This window comes from Podarcis liolepis, assembly GCF_965112155.1.
Source record: "Podarcis liolepis genome assembly, chromosome: 2".
Lineage (NCBI taxonomy): Eukaryota > Metazoa > Chordata > Lepidosauria > Squamata > Lacertidae > Podarcis > Podarcis liolepis.
This window is the reverse complement of record NC_139555.1, coordinates 58172502-58193864: the sequence shown is the minus strand read 5'-3', so window position 1 is coordinate 58193864 and position 21363 is coordinate 58172502. Positions and strand designations below refer to the sequence as shown.

The following is a 21363-nucleotide window of genomic DNA, read 5'->3' as shown; positions in this document are numbered from 1 at the left end:
TCATTGTTAGTGATATCGCCAGCTGAACCCACAAGAAATGGGACAGAGATGCTGAAAAACCTCTTCCATCTCCTGGCTGGCTTTGCTTAGTTCTGAAGGCGAGCAGAAGACTGGCGCTCCACTGGGGCTTTTAAACAGTAAGCAAGAATTATATGCGATGCCTGCATGAACGGGAACGCTCGTTGGTTATACGGCCAATCTCCTTCTCTTGTCTCTTACACACATACACTTGCATTCCATTTATGTGTAATTACATTAGCACTGTAATTAGTTTGCCAAGCTCCACTCACAAGTACCCCGGAGCCTATTCAAGTGACAAATGTACTTGATGGGTATGAGGCGATTAATGGCTTATGAATCGCTAAACGACGAGGCCTGAGGGTAAAGTTCTTTTTCCATTTATGCTCCATTTATCTTCCTCAGCATCATATAAAGTTATTGCTATTCATAAAGTTTTCTTTAAAAAAACACCAAAAGAACTACTGAGTGGAACTATTGGCTTTTGACAGTGTTCAACAGAGGAGCTCTCTTGGCCATCAAGTATCTTGTTCTTCACTTATGTCACAGGCATGAGAGAGAGAGAAAGTGCAGAGCCAGCACCATTTCTAGACAGTTCAGTGCTTTTCACTCTAGAGCAGCAGGGGAAATGTAATATGCAAGCAGCCCCTTGAAAGAGAGCTGGAATCTCTATAGCAATCCCAGACACAGTGCTAAGGGACTATGTAATTAGACTAACACAAACAAATTCAAAAGCACACGCAGGCCCTGCTTTTCAATATCCCAGGAAATTGTTTGTTAAGCGAGTGTTTGCATAACAAGTTGATGACTTTCATTATTTCCTATGGGGACATATCTAATTCGTGATTTGTCGGTTCTTCCTCCCCCCCTGCTTTCTGACTGAGACTGCTGCAGCCAATCAGCAGAAGTCAAACAAGGGGGGGGGATTTGTCTGATCTCTCCAGCTCTCCAATTTGTCTGATCTCTCGTCCTCCCTCCATGCTTTCTGCTTAAAATGGCTGCCGCCAACCAGCAAAACACAAACAAGTAAGGAAGTGGGCAAACTCTCGGCTGTTCAAGATATCTGAATCAGCCATTTGTGTAGTGAGGTTTGGGTATAATTCTTTGTGTTTGGATAACTGAGATTTTGGAAAAATAAAAAAAATCCTTCCAGTAGCACCTTAAAGACCAACTAAGTATCTGAAGAAGTGTGCATGCACACGAAAGCTCATACCAAGAACTAACTTAGTTGGTCTTTAAGGTGCTACTGGAAGGAATTTTTTTATTTTGACTATGGCAGACCAACACGGCTACCTATCTGTAACTGAGATTTTGGATAATGAGCATTCTGATAGCGGGGACCTGCTACATAAAAACAGGCCTGGGAAAGCCGTGGTTCAACCACTAGGGAAAGGAAGCTATCTATTTATATCCCTCCTTGTGTAAAATAAGTTACAATGGATATAAATACTGCTTGATGGATGTTTACTAATTGCCAACTTTTTTAAAAGGAAGGACTGCTGCACCTAAAAACTGCATGACAGGCAGAAACAGAACAGGTGATGCTTCCCATCAGATCTATGTTCTGAGGAAAGTGTCAAATGCTTAATTTCTGCCAGTCCTGCTTTAGAGCAAAAATACAGGTACAGGAGCAATGCCAGCAAGAAGGTTGTCAACTCTAGTGTTTTTCATAGACAGCAAAAGGCAATGAAATGTGTCAAAACCTCACAACGGTCTGAAATAAGTAGTCATAAATTCAAAACTTACAAACAGAACTCCGTTTGTTTGTTTAGTTGGTTGGTTTGTGATTATATTTATATATCCTGTCCTTCAGTATTTCTACCCCCAGGGCAGTACTACAAAACACTATTAAAAAAGGATCCCACTTTGCATTGCCAATCCAATCTCTCCGCTGAGATTAGCATCAGGCAAGGGTGAGGCTCCAATCATCCCATTGAGAATTCTCTTTCTTTGGACTCTCATCAACCACGTCTTCATAATGATGTTCTGTGGTAGAGGTGTGGTGGTTTGGCATGCTCATATTAGTCCCATGGCAAGAGGATCAACAGTTTCCCATTAAATACACATTTTTCTACTTTTGAAGTGTTCTGATAATGAATTGCTTAATAAGCCAGAGAGAAATATTAACAGATGAACCACCTTGTGCAATAACTGAGACTTATTTCCAGCTAAACTGCACTTCAACTGAAATCAATTTACTGAAACCAGAACTCCTTTCGCCCTGCAGAGTATATTGGAGAGGATGATAAAATTGCTCATGAGCAACAATTTTAAGGCCACTGGCTGTGCCATTAGTTGATTCCCAACAGCACAAACCTAATTGTGTGTGTGCGCACGCACAGACACACACACGCATACTAATATGTATAACATATATAACCATTCTTAGATACTGAGATATAATAAATATTGCTGCAATCCTACAATTTTAACAGGAAGAAACTCTACTGCCTAAGCCCTAAGTCTTTTGTCTTCTTTTTTATTTTACTCTTTTGGCAAATTTCAGCAGTAAGCATGTGGGCATCCTTTTTTTAAAAGCAGCATAAGGCAGATTTCAAATCAGAGACAGTATTTCCTATGCACCAAATGTTTATCTTACTTTTAATTTATGACCTTTTATACGTTTTTGTGGGAGGGGGATTATTGGTTTAGTTGTCGTTGTTACATATTTTGTGTTCTCATTTGGTATTCTTATGCTGTAAATGAAGGGTGGTATATAAATTTAATAAATAATAACAATAGCAACAACAACAACAACAACAACAACAACAATAATAATAATGTTCTTTCTGTAGATAGCTTTAAGAAAGGCACTTAAAATCTGTCTGCTTTATTTTGAAAATGCCCTTTACCTACCCCACAGGGATTCTGCAAGAATAAAAACTATTAAAACTATCAGAATGTGAACTGGGATTTCAAAGCACGAGAAATAAATAGGACTGGTTCTCTCCCTTAATCCCCCAAACCCTGGTGTGTTGGTGTGCTCTGATTGTTCAGTGACAATGATACCAAATCATTTCAAATATTCCAATGGAAATTAGAGGCAGAGTTCTGTCAAAAGATAAATCATGCAATCTGGCTACATCATGGTGGGGTCCAGAAATTCTGAGCTGGAAGGGGTATATTTTTAAAAACCTTCTTAGCATATAACCTGCTTTCTGTTAGGATCAGGAGGTGAACTTGTTGACAAATCACCAGCTCTGGATATATCCCATGAACGTCAAGGGGATTATTTAGAAATTGATGGGACCCTTCCGTGCTTCCTTCCTTCTAAATATTTACCTCTGATTTTGCTTCCTTTGTAAAGGGAATAAAAGGAACAACACAATGCTTGCTTCTTTTTAAAGTGGTGCATTAAGATGCTCAGGTGATACAGTGATGAGTGCCACACAAACCCTTCTCCATAAATGAAACAAAATACAGCTAGCAGATGAGCCAAGCGTGCGCTATGAAGCTCCTAGATATTTCATTATGAGCACATCCCGCTAATGCACTTAAAAGATTTACAGGAACCAATTAGCACCCTTTATGCCACCCACCAACATCAATTATTTCTTAAATTTAAGATGATGGCAAAATGTTTTTAGAAGTCACTTTATAATCAGCACACACACACACACACACACACACACACAGCCTCTGTAATAAAGCTCTCCTATCACAGAACTGTTCTGAGACAACTCTGATTATGAGGCTATTTTGTTCCTAGTATCCTCTCAAGTCCGGATACATAACTGGCTCCCGGTTTTGAGGAGGTTCTGGGCAAAGTGCCCCCAGTGCTGCCCCTATACAGCCCTGTTCCTGTGTGTGTATGAGGGGGGCTTACCAGGAGATAGGGGCAGGGAAAGCAGCAACTTACATACCTCCCCAATGCTCCCAAAGAAGCATTGCTCCTGTACTGGGGGCCCTGGAGTAGGATTAAATGAACGTGGAGAATTATCTAAACCTGTTTTCACTGTTTTCTCAAGGAACAGTAGTGATTGCGCTAGCTGGGCTTCTCTAAGGAAGGAATGCCACAACTGAAAAGGCCCTTTTCCTTACGTTACAACACAATTCTATCCCACTGAGTTCAATGGTGCTTTTTAGTAGGATTAAGTCTGTAACAGGATCGCAACCACAGGCAAAGTAAAATGATCGGAACATCAACAAATCTGGCTTTGTCATTTTTTCTATCATTCTTTGTAAGAACATCCACTACATCAGAAGTGGTAATCCTAATGGATTTTCCAGCAGTAACTGAATCATTACTAGCTCCTCAAGTGCTGTCCCAGAGAGATCTGCATGGGTTTTTAATTCTAATGCAGCAGAACATTTTCCTCGCATTATGCTTCTGCGCCCCCATGAAGGCAAATATTGAAGTCAATGAGACCTCGGGTCTCTCTAGTTATAAAGCACTTATTTGTATTGATCACTTGAGGCCTTTTAAATACTTCATATTATAAACTTAATAATACATCCCACGGCTGCATACATTTGAAAAAAATCAATTTTAATAGCAATGTTGCACATGTTCTGTAAAAAGTAATAACTTATTTAATGAAAGACCAACAAAATCAGCTCTGGAATGTCCAATGGAGCTGCTTCAGATTGACAGTGGTGAAAAACTAAGTGAGACCAAGCTCCAGATCTGTTTCCAAGGCTTCTATAATTGCTAGTTCACATCTAATTCCTATGATTGATTGCATCCTCCATTCAAAACCGTTAGCACAGTGTTAAGTGGCAGTGGGTTTACTGGTTTTCTTATTCATATAAAAAGAGATGAGAACAAAAAAATTCAGCCCTCACTTGAAGGCTTCTTGTGCAACACATGGGTTACCAAAAAGAGTTCCAAGAAAATGAAAACTGCCTTCTAAACTGATTATAGGGTATTTCCTGCAAACTTTATCCTAAGATGAGTTCACTTCCCCTACAAAATCAAAGAGCTTGGTAACCATACATGTGGAAGACAAATGGATGAACTGACTCTTAATGGCATCCTCCTCCTGTTTGTAATATATGAATAGCAATATGTAGTCAGACATGAACAAGGATGATCTATACCACAGGAACTGGTTGGAAAGCAGATAGAAGGAAGTGGGCCTGACAATTAAAGGAAGTAGAATCCATGCTTAAAAGGACATGGCTTCCCACATCCCACCCACAATTCAAGAAGTAAAATACACAGTGCCAAGGAGATGAAAGACGGAACAGTATTAAGCACTACTTCAGTTACAATACCAATATATCAGTGATTTTGATTCAGACTTCATTCACTGAAGCGCAAAAGAAGATCAGTTCTATAAATGGAATATACCTACAAGGCATTGCAAAGACAAAATAAAATAGATTGCAACACAGCTCAGGGGAGGGGGGGAGTTTGAAGAATCTTTAACCAATCTTTAATTCAATAAAGATCGGAACATGAAAAGGGCAACAGAGTAGAGCAGAGGTTCTCAAAGGGTGTGGCGTGCCGTATTGGTGTGGCAAGAAGATTCAAGGACAATCAAAGAAACATTTAAACATTTCAGTACAGTATAGTATCTGTATCTGTACTGTATCTCTATATATTTATATTAAAGAATATGGATAGGTATCTTTTCAAAATGAGAACAGGAGCATCAATCGATACTGAGGACAATCCTAGCTATGATCCAGAATCACGGTTCAAGAGTGCTGGAGAAGACTTGTTGTTTTATACTTGCTGGATGCCCCACGATCATCTTATAAGGTAATTGATTTCACTTGTTATAAATCAAGCACTGCCAGGGGTTGTTTCTTTTTGTTTCCCAATGTATTTCTTATCAGTAAAAAAAAATAATTGGTGTGGCGTGAACAAATTTTTATTCAGACAAGGAAGTTTGGTCCAGACAAGAAAGTCTGAAAACCATTGGAGTAGGGTTTGCATTCTACTTATCCACCTTACCCATTCATAAGACACACATTGCAGAATACAGAAAGCACTAGCCAGACTACTACCCTATTCAGTGTTGGAGAACATGCTTTGTCCCCAAGTTAAATCTCTGGCATCTCCAATTAGGAAACCACATTGCAAGTGATGTTAAAGATGCCTCTGCCTGACTCCCTGGAGAGTCACTGCCACGCAAAGTGAACAATACTGGGTTTGATGGATGAACAGTCTGATCTGGTAGAAGGCATATTATGTGCTCTGGTCCAAAAACTGAGTAAAATATAGAATACTGATGATTAAAGTCAAAACCAGTTGTAAAGTATACACATTTCTGGGTCTACAAAGTGTACAAGAGAATTATTTCAAAATCAAGTGCTAGCTGTTTTGTAAAAGACCAATATACTAAACTGTATTTCAGGAAATTATATGTGAAACATCTCCTACAGTTCCATCTACAAGTGTATCTTCATCTCTCAGCCCCCCTCCTCACGAGAAAGCCGAACACAGAGACATTATTGACAGTGCCTCTAATCAGCTGTTACTGGCAGTACAAACAAGACTGATCAGGAAATCAACTGCTCATGAGAAGAGCTTTGCTCCCACGCACCCAAGCTCAATTTAATAACTGCTTTCCCTTCCTCCTTGAGGAATAAATAGACCTTAATTAAGCCTTACTGGAGACTGTGCATTAGATCAGGATTTCTCAAATCGGTAGGGGCCACCCTCCCCACTTGAAGGGCACAAGAGACTCTTGGGGGAACAGGAAGGACTCCTAGCTTGGCCATCGGTACCTGAGCAGCTACAATTTTCTCCCCTCCCACCCCTCAAATATGCCTTTATTTCATTCTGTTATGCAAGTAGAGAAAGCAGCTACAAGACTCAAAGGAGGACAAACAGAGCAAGAAAAATGGTAGAAAGGATAATACAATAAAAGAGAGAAACGTAAACAGCACAGTGGAGCTGCAAATACGTTGCAGCATATAACTTTTTGGGAGAAAGCACCTCAAAGCTAAAATTGAATAAAAATATTATGTGAGGTAAACCAAAAATCACGAGTGATCACTGTCCTAAACTAAGTGTCTCCAAAGACTGAGCTGTGAGACTGGAGTTTGAATGTGCCCTTCAGATCAAGTAACAAACACCTGGGGGAATCACCAGGTACCCTTAAACTTATCAGTCTTAGTAAGACCTTTGTACCATGGGAGCTGATGCATTCAGCGTTCCACCAGGGCTAGTTGGCACACTTTTGTCTACCATACTCAAGAGTGATGGAGGGATGAAAATGCCAGTGCTGGACAGTTTCTAGGCTGAGGGTACACTCAACAAGGGAAGATGGGAAGCAGAAAGAATGTAGTTTTAAGCTGTAGACTTTAAAAGGTTGAAAACCTCTGGCATAAACAATAGCCGTATTGCAGGAAAAAGCAGAGAATTCAACTCCCTGAGAATATCAGCTTTCAGCTTTAAAAAGAGTAATTTCTGCTTCTTATGGATTTGAAGATATGCTTAAAATGGCATAAATAGTGTGAAATATATGCTTTAAATTGTGCTGAGATATCAAGAAGTCAGACAGGTGATGTCAAAGATTTCCAGTGGCTCCTTGCCTTCCCCATGTTTGAATTATGCAAATTTGTTAAATTGCAAAATAAAGTATGTGAAGTTGTCCAATTTGTATAATTTATACAGGTAACAGAATTTAGCACTGATTCTTATGAATTCTGTATTGCTTAGACATATGTATTGAAAATCAGTCACTCATATGACTTGATAGTTCAGTATTAATATGTGCGAGCCTGCCTGGATGACAGACAATGAATATTGTTAAACTTCTTTTTTGACAGTACTGCATCCCCTCTGATTGCTCTGCTACTATTGATGCTAATGCTCTCATGCCACAGTAGGCTTGTTACTCTTGCAAGTGGCCAGGTTCCTTACTCTAAAGATGCAAGGATCTCTATGCCATTAAATGCCTAAAGAAGACCCCCAATATTGTAACTCTCCAATTGCAATTGGCTTAGTTGCTCTGATGTCACAGCATGCTTTCCAAGTCTTTGGTCAGACAGTTCAGTAGGGAAGGCTTTGATTCTGAATTCCAAGATCCACGGGATGCTTTAGACGAACAATCTGAAGTGCATTTCACAATGGATTTGAAAATCACATATTGTGGTCTCTGAGTCTTTCACTAGTAATTTGATATGGTTTTGTTGCCTACAGTCTACACCTACATAAACACCTACAAACACACACTCCTGCATCCTATGAATTATAGCATCATGACTGAATATGAAAGGATATATTAAGGCAATCTTTAATATACAGTATCATGCCATCTTACAGTCCAATGAATATTTTTACACAAGCTGGCTTTTAAAACAAGAAGCATTTACCTTGCCTGCTTGCTGATTTCCTGTATTAGAAACTGCCAAGACACCTACCATTAATCTTTTGCTGAATCTGTGGCCCACTTATTTTATTGCCATCAAACAAACCACACAGGGCTTTCTGGTTTTCCCTTCATCAGCATTGCTGTGGTTTATTTATGTGTATTTAGCTCTTAAAAGTTCCTTTAGTCAGTTGTCCATTTTTAAAGAGCTTCCTTTGGAGACTGGATTCTAGGGCAAGCTGCTATTTGTGTTTTCAGACTCTGGGCTCTCTGGCTTAAAGCCACATGTTCTCTTGGGAGTCTTCCTGCTGGTTCTTTTTCTATTATTTTCTACCTTCACCAGTAGATTATAGAGGACATTATAGTGCAGTTACATCCTTCATTACTCTAAGTTCAGAGTTATTAAAGAACAACTCATTTAGAACATGTGATCTTGTGACCATCCCTCTGGAACTGTTTCATACCCACTTCTTCTCAGGTGACTAAAGACATCGCCTACTTCCAGTTACATCCTGTAACTAATTAACAAATTAACAAAACAAAATGATCCTACATACGTTCAAAAAATAAGCCCTAAGGAATTAAATTGGACTTAGTCCGAGAATAGGACAGCAGCCTAGGACCACCAGCATGGAATATACCTTGAAGAGTCTTAGCATTTCAATAAACAGGCCAGGTAACTCTTCTAGTTAGGGCTGTGTTAAATTTTTGGAAGTAGGGCTACTTGGAAAAGCTGGATTTGCAGTATTTGGGGCCATTGGGCAACTGCTAAAGAAAAAGTACCCCCATCACAACAAAAGGTGGAAGTCAGTTGGAATGATCGTATCTCCTCCTTAGTGTCTGCAGCACGAACAGATATTTCCATGGTATAATGCTTGAGGCAGGCAATGGGGTCATCAGCTTCTCAACTAGCCCCCAAGAGGTATAGAAGAACAGAGCTGGAAAAGTTGTTCTGCTTGCCTCCAAAGGCAAAAAAAGGAATAAATTATCTTACTATGGCTCTGAGCTGGGCTAAGACTTTGCTTGCAATAGAAGCTGGAGGTCCTCTTCACATATACTAGGATTGGGGTGGTGGTCATTGGTTTCCCACTGTTTCTCTGTCTCTTGTGGGGAATAAGTTATGAAATGGTGTTCTTGTGAAGCAATAGTGCCCATAGCTGTTGCCCAAGGAGGAACCTAAGATGCCAACCACAGAGGAGGGAGCCGGAGCACGAGAATATGGACACTGAAAATCTAAGCTCAGTCCTATGTGCAGTGATGCAGAGAAGTTTGTGTCAAAGGAAATCGTTAGAATGGCTGAGATTAACTTTGAGATTCATTGGAAGAACTTTTGAGCTACAGGTGGAAGTCCTTGCAGTAATGGGATGACTTCACTAGATAAAACCCACTGTCTTTTTGCAAATTCTCTGAGAATATATTTGTGGCAGAAAGAGACTGAGCTCAGCTAGTGAATCAGGAGGATAGAAAAGAAGGGGGGCTCTGTGGGGGGGGGGGAGATGGCTATGTAACAGTGAAGGGACTTTTCATGCCTTTGAAGTCTCACTAGTCACAATCATACAATAGCTTTGGATTAAACGGAGATCACAGTATATGGCGTGAAATCTTAATAAAAACATAAATGGCCCAGCTTCTGCTTAAAAGGAAAACAGTCTTATGCTGCCTATAATGTCCTATATGTGAATGTAGTTCAGTGTTTGATCCAAATTACTTTAGACCAACTTTCTTTATTATCGCACATGGCAGCAGCAGCAACCAATAAAACCATCAGACACAGTTAAATGTTCATCACGTTATCGGTTGGCAGCTCTTTACATTGCGTATTTTCACCAAGTAGGGGAGCTGATAGCCGGCATGTGCTTCTGATAAAGAAAATTGACTTTTTCTGTTTTGTGCTTGATGAATTAATTGTGCATTTTGTTTATATTGAGGCTTTTCTGTTTCTGGGTAAAGATGTCTACTTTATATTGAAAGTACTACAGAAAAGTAGAATATTTGTTTATTTCTGGGAGGCATGTGTAATCAGCACAGCTAAAAATCCCATCTCAGGGGTGGGGATATAAACTAGCATGGAAAAGGCATTAGAAATTATACTAGGTAGAGCAATTCCATGTCATCAGGCGGGTGGAGGTTCTAATAGGTATTTTCCTTACCCTCTATGTAGCAGTAAGCTTCTGTGCAATTCTTCATTGTTGCTTTTCCTTTGAGGACAAGAACTAGTTTGTTTTTAAAATAGAATATACAAGATGAGGAACAGGCAACAGCCAATACACTGCCTTCCATAAGCTAAAATTAGGACCCCTATTAGGGTCCTAATTTGGTACAACTCTAAAGCTGCCTTATTTTCTCAGGATGGCCCCAATAAGGTGTCACTTGACTTCTTGGAAACCTTGCATTTTCGGACCAATGTGCCAACAAATCTACAATTTAAATCTACAGATCTGTCCCCACACCCACTTTTAAGCAGGGAATTCCCACTGCAATATGAGAATTTCTGGAACCAGCAATGGAAGGGAAGGGAAACAAGGTACTAATTAAAGCAAGACTTTGGACACTTCTAAGTCAAAACTTCCCGGACTGCTTTACAATCCTATTTCTACTGTCTTTAATGTGGCATACTCAGAAATAAGTTTGCGCAGGCTTGCAGCTTTAGTGTAGGATAAAAATGTAGGACACAGCCCTAGAGAAATGACATAAATGTGTTATGGAGTTTATCACACCTTTACACACATGCTGTGACACAGCGGCGTAGCGTGGGTTGTCAGCACCCGGGGCAAGGCAAGTAATTTGCGCCCCCTAACCCGGGGCAAGGCAAGTAATTTGCGCCCCTAACCCCTAACCTGCCGCCGCTGCCAGCTTCTTGCTGCTGCCTGGGCCGGGTATTCACAGTTCTACAAATCTTTGGCGCTGGCTTGCTCCATTAGTTTAACTTGGGGGGGGTGAGAGAGAGATTGCAATCGTGCTATGTGCACCGAGAGGGGGGGCACGGTTGTAACGCAGTGGGGGGGGGGAGAGAAGAAGAGAAACTAGCAGGAGAACCTTGATTTCCCTCTGCAGCTCTGTGGGGAAGGAGGGCGCAGACTGGGCTCCTTCCTCGCCACAAGATCCCTCGGCTGGCCGGGGCCGCGCTCCCCTCTCCCGGCCGGCAGCGCCTGCAAAGGCTGCGGGTTCCGCTGCTCCTCCGTCTCTCTTTCCACTGGTAGCGAGAGCGGGTGGGAGGGGGCCACCCGGGAGCCGGAAATGGGCGCCAAATAAGGAGAGCGGGGGCCTGGATCCTGGCCTTGTTTGGCGCTTCCCCTCGGCCGGTCACCCAGCCAAGCCCGCGGCGGCGGCGAGGCGATGCCCGCGCAGGGGGGCGCCCACCCCTCGGCCCCCGCCCGGCACTGCCGCCCCAGCACCTGCCCGCTCCTCCCAAGGGGCCTCCTCTCCCTCCCGCCTCTTCGCAGCAGTCCTCGCGGGGCGGACAGGCTCGACTCTCCCCTCCCTCTTGCGCCCCATCCCGCGCCCGCGCCCGATCCTGGCCAGGCTCCGGCTCCGGACCTCCTTGCTAGCGCCTGCTACTCCCCCTGGTCACCCAGCCCGACCCCTCCTCCCAAAGGAGCTGAGCCCCGAGGCTCTTCGGCGACTCTGGAGGTGGCGAGTGCGCCCCCCCAGATGTTGCGCCCGGTGCGGCTGGCACCCCTTGCACCCCCCACGCTACGCCACTGCTGTGACATCTACCTCAACCCGATCTTTCATAAGAGTGTGATTGTGGGGGCTGTGCATGTATACTGAATAAATATAGCTTAGTCCTGAGAAGGGAGGGAAACCCTCAGTGAAGGAGATACAGTGGTACCTCGCAAGACGAATGCCTCGCAAGACAAAAAACTCGCAAGACGAAAGGGTTTTTTGTTTTTTGAGCTGCTTCGCAAGACGATTTTCCCTATGGGCTTGCTTCACAAGACGGAAATGTCTTGCAAGTTTGTTTCCTTTTTCTTAACACTGTTAATACAGTTGCGACTTGACTTTGAGGAGCAACTCATAGAACGTGGTGTGGTAGACTTTTTTGAGGTTTTTAAAGACTTTGGTTATTTTTGAAGCTTTTCCAAAACTTTCCCGACACCGTGCTTCGCAAGACGAAAAAAATCGCAAGACGACAAAACTCGCGGAACGAATTAATTTCGTCTTGCGAGGCACCGCTGTATGTGGTAAATTCCCAGCTTATTTCCTGTAATATGTTTGGTAAACGGCTGTGTCAACCTTGCAAAAACTGGAGGCCACAGCACCATTCCACTTCACAGAACTGAGTATATTGAAGGCTCAGATAGGCTATGGTGAGCTATGCTCACAAATATGACCCTTCACCAGAACAGCAAGAGGCTAGAGGAAATCAGTAACATGGAGCTATCTTGCCTTGGTAACATACAGAGTCCTGGTCCATGGGGTTGTCCCCAAACTCACTCTACCCAAATCTGGAAGGGACAAAGTGATTGGCAGATATGTCCACTAGTGCAAAATAATTGTCCTAGGCAAATAATGTACTGCTAAAGAAAGAATACATCTTATATAACTTCTCTTCCTCCCTTTTTTGCTTATAACATTTGTAGGATATGAAAAGAGTCACAATAATCCCAAAGTAATGGTTGCTATTTAAAAAAAATATCAGTAAGAACATAAGAAAAGCCTGCTGATCAAGTCAAAGGCCCATCTAGCGCAGCATCCTGTTTTCAAAATGGCCAACCAGATGCCTGTGGGAAACCTACAAACAGAACATGAGCAGAAGAGCATTCCCAGCATACCATGGTTTCCTGCAACTGGCATTTGGAAGCATACTGCCTCTGATGTGGAGGCAGAGAATAGACAATGTCCAGTAACCAACTGCAGCCTTATCCTATATCTAGATTCACTTTTGCCTATTGCCTATCAACTTCTCAAAGATCATCATCCTTCATAGACTGGGACAATTTTTCCCTTCTTTTTTCTACAATATGCATGAAAGCCTACTGGTTGTGAAAATTTGTCTTTGGTTTAAGACTGGTGAGTGTGCAACCCAAGAGAGAATTAAAAACAACAACAACATTTACCCATTTCCTTAAGCTCCATGTTGAAGAGTTCCAGCCAGCAAGCATCGATTTCATCCAGGTCATAGCGACTTGCTCTTTGGGAGTATGTCCTGGTGACATCTAAACTGTCAGAGCTGGACAGGTTGCTTGGTGAGGTTTGTGGTGATGAATGTTCTAGAACAGGAACGATCCTAGGGAAGAAAACAAGCATGGACATAAAAGAGAGGTACAGGAAGGAAGAAGTTCCTTTTTACAAGAATGGGCATTTAAATACTGAAATTTAAGAAGCCTAATTTATGCCTAAATGTCAACTCATCTTGATATAAAATTTACCATTTTGGAGCAGAATAATTTAGCAATATTTATACCACAAATGGAAACTGGTTTAACCATTATGGCTTTTCCCAAGGAACCTGTGAAGCATAGTTTTGTGAAGTTGTTAAAAATTCAATTAGAAAGATTATTGGCATATTCACAGAGCTATAGCCACTAGGATTTCTTCAGAGAAGGTGTGATAGTTAAGACGTGGAGAGAAAAGAGGGCTAGTTTTTAGTAATTTCTGGCTGAAGAGTTCAATGAGACTCCAAAACTTGCAGATGCACACCAAAAACAAACAAATGACCAAGAAGTTAAAAGGAATCACTTCCCAAAATTTCTCAAATTCTACAGGGCTGAAGTGCCAGACTGGGAAAATTATCTGGGGCACCTGCTTATTATTAAAGCCAATTTAGAATCACCTCAAAAGTGGCACTGACTTCCAACTCTTTGAAAGACCTTTGAGGTGCTGTCAAAACCAATGACACAAAAATAATGGTTTGTTTGGGAACTATTGACCTTTCTGACAACCAGGAAGTGCTTTTTAAAAGACATAACATGAAGAGAATAAACTATATGTACTAAAGACTATGTAATGGGTTTTAATAATCAGCAGTGTCAAGAAAAAGGTGTTTCTGAGTGACAAGAAAGATATACCGGTAACCATTCAACACTGTTACAAAGCTCTGAGTACTTCCCCCTTGACCTTGCTGATAAAACTCACTGTTGAAGTGATTCACATGGCAAATGGTTTCGGGGACACCTTTAGTGTTGGCACCACAAGAGGTGTAACTTTCAAGGGACCATGGAACTGCTGCTCAACTATTAAGTCACAGGTAATATTACTGAGGAAGAACCCCTTCCCAAACCGAACCTTGGGTTCTAGCATGCAACCCTGAGTGATTTAGCTGCTGTACAAAAAGGTAACTCCAGCGTTTATCAGGAAACAATTGCAAGATTATCTCTAAGGATGAGCCTGAGACCAGAGACGGCATGAAACAGTTGGTCCAAGAGGAAATCCCCTGTATTAACAATAAAATAATAAAAGTAAATAATTGAATATGATGGCCTTTTAGATAGGCCACCTAATCATAAAGCTAGTACAGTGGTACCTCGGGTTAAGAACTTAATTCGTTCTGGAGGTCTGTTCTTAACCTGAAACTGTTCTTAACCTGAAGCACCACTTTAGCTAATGGGGCCTCCTGCTGCCACTGCTGCACAATTTCTTAACCCGAGGTAATATTTCTGGGTTAGCGGAGTCTGTAACATGAAGCGTATGTAACCTGAGGTACCACTGTACAGTCGTACCTTGGTTGTCGAACACCCTGGAACCCGGACGTTTTGGCTCCCGAACGCTGCAAACCCAGAAGTGATTGTTTCAGTTTGTGAATGTTCTTTTGTAACCCGAACATCCAACGGGCTTATGCGGTTTCCTGCAGCTAATCAGAAGCCGTGATTTGGAAGTCCAATGGACTTCCGGAACAGATTCCGTTCAACTTCCAAGGTACGACTGTACCGCTGAAGGTAACTCCTTAATTTGGATTTTCTAATTGGTTCTTACCTCTATAGGTGACAACCATGCCTGGTTGAAAATATCTTGAAGTACATGCCACATAAACCTAATGCTTACAATTGCCCTAAGAGTACAGGGGGGCTGTACTATTTCCAATAAGACTGGAAATAAGAATACTTTATTTCTTTTCTTTTCTTTAAAAAAAAACCTACTGCAATAGCAAAAAATTGAACCTCTCCAGAACAAAGGAAGAAGCAAACAAAACCCAAAAACTCTCCCACGTTGGCGCATTGTTTTTCTGTTCTAGTGCTGCATTTGTGGCCCAATGGTAATGGGATTTTGTTTACTAGAGTCTTAATCTAACATTCTTCATCTGGTGCACCAGAGGCTTGCCGCAAATATGAACAGAATAGGGTGACCAGATGTAAAAGAAGACAGAGCTCAAGCACCTTTAATAGCTCTGAAGAATTAGGAATTTCAGCTGAAATTCCTCCTTCCACACATTAAAGAGCTGATTGAACATCCGGCCAGCCTCCCCATGACACCCTGTGGCTCTATTCCATCCTGACACCATGAATTGCATGAATATATCTACAGGAATGAACAAGATGCCCTTTGGCCTTTCCTTTTCTCTAATTCTGTTGTTCTGTCTCTTACACTGGTCCGAAAGCTACAAGTTTCTTTCTAAAGTAAATTCAGGGGATGATTAGCTCAATTCCTGACTACTTCCCTCCAGCTTCATTACTTCCCATCCACCTGCTATGGCACACATTGCCACATTCAACACACAGACTGAGTCATGTCTTTAGTTTCTGCTTTTACCTCCTGATCTATGGAAAAGCTACTGGGTGCAACCAATAGTAGAGCTGGGCCCATAAGATTGTCTGAAAGTCAAATGCCTTATGCTCACACCACAATGAATTAAAGTGGTTCTTCCCACCCTCCCACTAGATGTGATTCTTTTATTTCCCTTTTTTGTTGTTGTTGCTTTGCCAGCATTACTATAAGCCTGTCGGCAACAACCTCCCACATGTTTTGATTCTGAAGTCAAACAAATAACCCTACCTACGGCTAAATCTGCCTGCATCAATCTTCTCATAATGTTTCCTATGACACTGGAGGCTTTCTTTTCCCTGGAGCTTGCTGAGGATATCACTCAGAATAATCACATGTACAAACCACCACTTCAGGAAGAGAAGGGAGGGGAAATAACCATGGGATTTTTATATATGATACATAAATGATAAGTGAATACAGGCTGTTTCAGCCTCAGCTGAGGTAGGCAAAGCCAAGCAATTAAAGTCATTTACTTTGAGGGCTTCCAGAAGGAGACAATAAGCCCAAAGAATTCTGCTTCTTCTGGTCTATAAAAAATAAAAACTGACAACTGTGCTTGTTAAGGGGAAAGCACTTATTTTCTAAACCTCCTGCCCCTTTTTGTAAAGGTGGGGAAGCTCAGGAATTTTGTATTTTTTTCCACAAAATGACAACTTCCTTGCTATTTAGTGTCTCCATAAATGAGCCAGCTCTCGCTGCACCATCCACCATCCTATTGTGGTCCTGGCTGTGGACATCGCCTGTTCTGTGACCTGTGGGAAGGCCTTCTCTGCAGTAGTGCCGTGTCCCGCATCTTTGGCACTGATAATTCATCACCATCTTTTATTCACCCAGGCCTTTGTGCCATCCTCACTCATTAGAGCTGGGTTACCTATATTTATTAATTTGCTGCTGTGCTACTATGGATCTGCAAATTCTTGTTTGAATTTTATTGTTTTATTGGTTGCAATGTTGTTGTTTGATTTTATTGTTTTACTGCGCACTGTAAACCACCCTGTTGTCTTTTGATGAAGGGTTTCCTAGAAACAAAACCAATAACAGAAAGCAAACTCAACTGTTGAATCATAATGGTTAAGTATGAGAAACAGAGCCACAGAGAGAAAAGAGGGGTGCATCTGCCTTTATTGTGGAACATCAAGGCTGGAATACACGGGGGGCATTTTTTGGTTGGGGCTGTTCTTAAGTCCCATTTAAATGAAAGACTGGTCCCAAGTTGAATTTAAGAATTGGCATCTCAATGATTTCAAGGGGATTTAACCAGAAGTGATTTTTCTCTGTGCAGCATCCTTGCCAGATGGTTAATGAAAAGGGCACAAATGTTGCCAAAACACACAGGAGACAATGGAAAGGCAAAAACAGTGTAGGTTGTCATATATTTTAGTTGTCCCATGTACAGCAATCTCATGTACAAGGTCCAAGTGCTATTGTCCCCAAGGACTGGGAAGAAGGAAGCATCAAGCCATGGGCAGGGACCATGACATGTCTATGTTCTGTTTAGCAGCTAATTCCCTGTTGGCAATGGCATTAAACAGCAAAAGAATCCATGGCAGGCTTGCTTAGGGATCCCAAAACTTCTGACAGCTTGGGCACACTTTTTTGTTTCTTTTCTTTATGAGTGAATTACAGCTGCAGGCATGTTTCAATCTTATCCCCCCAAAAAGGTTCATTTGAGAGTATGTAAGAGCTCTGGATTTGGCTGTGCTTCCTCTGAAGGGCTGTTAATTCTGGCGCATCTCTGCATCAGGATCAACTAAATGATCCACCTACACCCAACGCAGACATGCAGCAAAGTTACCCACTCCCAGGAAAAGCTGAGAGGGAGACATCGAGGCTGAAGCCATGAATCACTGAGAGACGCAGGAGACAGGCTCCTCAGTGGGCAGGCAATTTCAGCTTGTGTGAGACTTGTATTTGATGATTACGTATGTTTTGGTTGTAGACGTTTTGGTCATCAAATCACTTCAATATGTTTCATGGGAAAGCGATTCATAAATAAATACATTGTCTATTTCTCACTATACAGTAGCAGTTCGTTTGTACACAGCATAGCATATTTGGAGACTTCTACATACTAAGTGTGTGGTACCTAGTACTGTAGACATCTGCACATGTGGGTAGCAGCCCAGATTGGCAACCGCATATCAACAGTGCTCTATGCAAGTTTTAATGTTCTCTATTTCCCAGAGGTGCTGGGATGTGGGGGATGTTTTGTAAGGGAAGGTGTCACACCCATCACTCATGAAGATTGGCCTTGAACACTGAGAAATAAGGATGAGGAGAGGAGAGGGCCCTTGTCTGCCAATGTAGTTTCTGGGTGGGAATTGAATGGGCATTTGCTGTCAATTCTCCTGCTGTTTTCCAGCAGCTTGGCACCATTACGCATGACACTTGCCACGCACACAACAACAGTGTCACACATAATGATATACCATCACAGGAAGAGCTCGGCCTGAGAAGCGGGCTGTGATGCCAGCTCTGACAGCTCTCGGCACACTCAGGAGCTGAAGCTTGCCATGGTATTTGCAAAGATCACATCTCTCCCTGGAAATATCACATTGTGACACAAATGCCAATATACACTGGTGCTGACAAAAACAAGCAGAGGAAGAGCAACATCCTCCTTGTCCTTCAGGAAATAATTTGAAATCTGGGGTGTTCGTGATCATTCAGTTCACGTCACTCTTACACTTTCAAGAGAGAATATGGAAGGCGGGAGGAGGAGGGATGAGAAGGAAATGTCCCTCAACAGTTTCACTGAGATCTTCTGGAACAGAAGGGTCCACATAAAAAAATGTTTTGCGCCCTCCATAAAACCACTCCTGGGGGTCAAGGAACCTTCTGGAACTGCAGAGGGACTGGGGAAACTGGGATATTCAGGTTGTGAGGTACGGTGTTCAAGTTGAAGTGCCTTTCTGCTCACATAATATGCCTTTGAATCCAAGCAATTATATATTGCTACTGGGAATCCATTAGGACTGACACAGATTGACATGTTTTATGAGATTGCCCAGTGGAGGCAAGTTCCTGGGATTTGATGAGAGGGGAAGACATAGAAAAGAACCAAAAGTCATTCTGAGGAGACTAACGAAGGAAGTAAATGTAAAAGGAAGAATGTTTTGATGGATTCCCTAGTAGCTGCTTAAAGTGTTTATGCTACACACTGGAAAGTAAATACAACACCAGATTTGAATGAGTGGTTATTTAATGTCTGGCATGTCACACTGAAATGGAAAAACTGACTTGTATTCAGCAGGCTAGGGGGAAAGGCAGAGAATGTGATTTTTCAGGATTTATGGAACATTGGTCAAAGGTTATAATGTATTAGAAAGGGAAATCTGGATAGATTTCTGAGCGTTTTTTAAAAAAAGTTTAGTGTTTGTTTTCTATGGTGTCTTTCTTATCTAAACAGTTGGGTGGGAGTAGGATCACAACTGATGTTATTTGAAGCACTAAAGTTTGTGTCATATGCTATGTTTATCACGTTGTACTGATTTTTTAAAAACTAATATTTAAAAGGGTTGGTGAAGTGAAACCTTCTCTTTACACGAATAGCACCGGTTTCCATTAGCAAGGCTTGCCCTCCTAAATAAATAAATAAAATAATTTATACCCCGCCCATCGGGCTGCGTTTCCCCAGCCACTCTGGACGGCTTCCAACAGAATATTAAAAACATGATAAAAGATCAAACATTAAAAACTTCCCTAAACTTCAGATGTCTTCTAAAAGTCAGATAGTTGTTTATTTCCTTGACATCTGATGGGAGGATATTCCACAGGGCCTGGTTCCCTGTAAGCTGACTTCTCGCAGAGAGGGAACCGCCAGAAAGCCCTTGGAGCAGGACCTCAGTGTTTTAATAGTTCATGTTATAATAGTTCTAGCTTGAATAATGCTTTCAACCAACAGGCCTGAGCTAGGCATACTAAGCAATGGTAGTCTTCCCCATACCTGAATCCATGGCTTTTATAAGGCATTGTCTCTTGAGACAGATGGATGCCAACAATTTATTGTATCTAGGAAATTTGCCTTTCCCCTCAACCTGGGATGTATATTTATCTAGCAAGTGTGACAACAGGTGACGTCACCAGTGGTAACCAAATTCTCTATCACCACCTCAGATATAATAATTACTTTTGTCTTTCTACCTACAGCAGTTCTGTGAAGACATTTTCTAGGGTAGTAGACCAGAATATAGATCAATTCCACTCCCAATGGCTAGTTCCATATTGAACAGACCTTATTTTAGGGCTTTGTTTTAATCAAAACTATTTTTTGATACATTTGTGAATTATGCCTTTTCTCTTTTTGCCAGGAACTGTTTATCCTCCCAATTTTTCAATATACAGCTTCCTGCACATATAACAAAACTGTCCTTTGTGAGGTCTTCCATACTTGGAATGCCATCTAATAATCCTTTGCATGACTGATTCTCCAGAAATACTGTATATTGGATTAAAGAAGAAACGACTCCTTTAAAATCTGCAGGCTCAATTCTATTCTAAAGGTCTGTTGAAGTTTTAAAAACGCCACCGTGATTGATTTCAGCCCTAAACACTCTCTTGACATCTTAGTATCAGTACAATCTAAGTCTGTGTTAAATCATGAGGCAGCTACTTTAAATAGAAAGCTTAGCGCTCTTTTGCAAATTGATCAAGCGACAATAAATGTGTTGCTTTTTCACTGCCACTAAGAACGTCTGAACTGATCCAGCTACACAGCATGACCAGGCTTTAAACCTTTATTAATCCTACTTACATAACTTGCTTACAGAACAGTCAGCTTGCAACAGGTGATAGTTTGAAATGCATCCAACTGATGATGCTCAAAAAGCACTGGGCTTTGAACCTTAGCGGAAAGAAGGTTTTATTTTTAGCCTGGCATTAAACTGCAAAGATCATTCACTGTACCTATCCAAGGCTACATTCACATGGACAAAAGCAAAGAGCTACAGATATTGCTGTAGGGTTATTTAGGGTTATTTGGGAATGACTGGTTTCTGTTTCATTTGTATTCTATGTTCATTCACCACTTCCCCCCCCCCCCCATGAAAGGGGATTGTGCTTAGTGAAATTAAATGACACTATCCTGGAGGTTTGATTTCTAAAGAAGAAATGATGGTGAACAGAAGAATCCCAGGAATGAATATAAGTAACTTCCTCAGCTGCGATGGGTGGGTGTCTCTCTAACCCAATAAATTTGTAGAGTTTATGCGCAGCGCCGTTTCCTGGGCTGACCTCCCATCCATGCATTACACACAGGGAAAACAGGTATAGAGCCCAATATGTGTGTGCTCAGTCCATGCAAGCATTGATCGCCTCTCATGCACTACACCAAGGACAGGAAGCCTATGGCCCTCCAAATATTACTGATCACTGG

The 21363-nt window shown here is 41.7% G+C and overlaps 1 protein-coding gene across 5 annotated transcripts in view; it reads right to left on the bottom strand.

Annotated features, from left to right (window-relative positions):
- JADE2 (jade family PHD finger 2) overlaps nucleotides 1-21363 on the bottom strand; it is a 144600-nt gene that overhangs the window by 50430 nt on the left and 72807 nt on the right. For all 5 annotated transcript variants that reach the window (XM_083487983.1, XM_083487982.1, XM_083487981.1 and 2 more), the window contains exon 5: nucleotides 13346-13515. In XM_083487983.1, the coding sequence (XP_083344109.1) occupies nucleotides 13346-13515 (170 nt within the window). The remainder of the gene's footprint in view (nucleotides 1-13345; nucleotides 13516-21363) is intronic.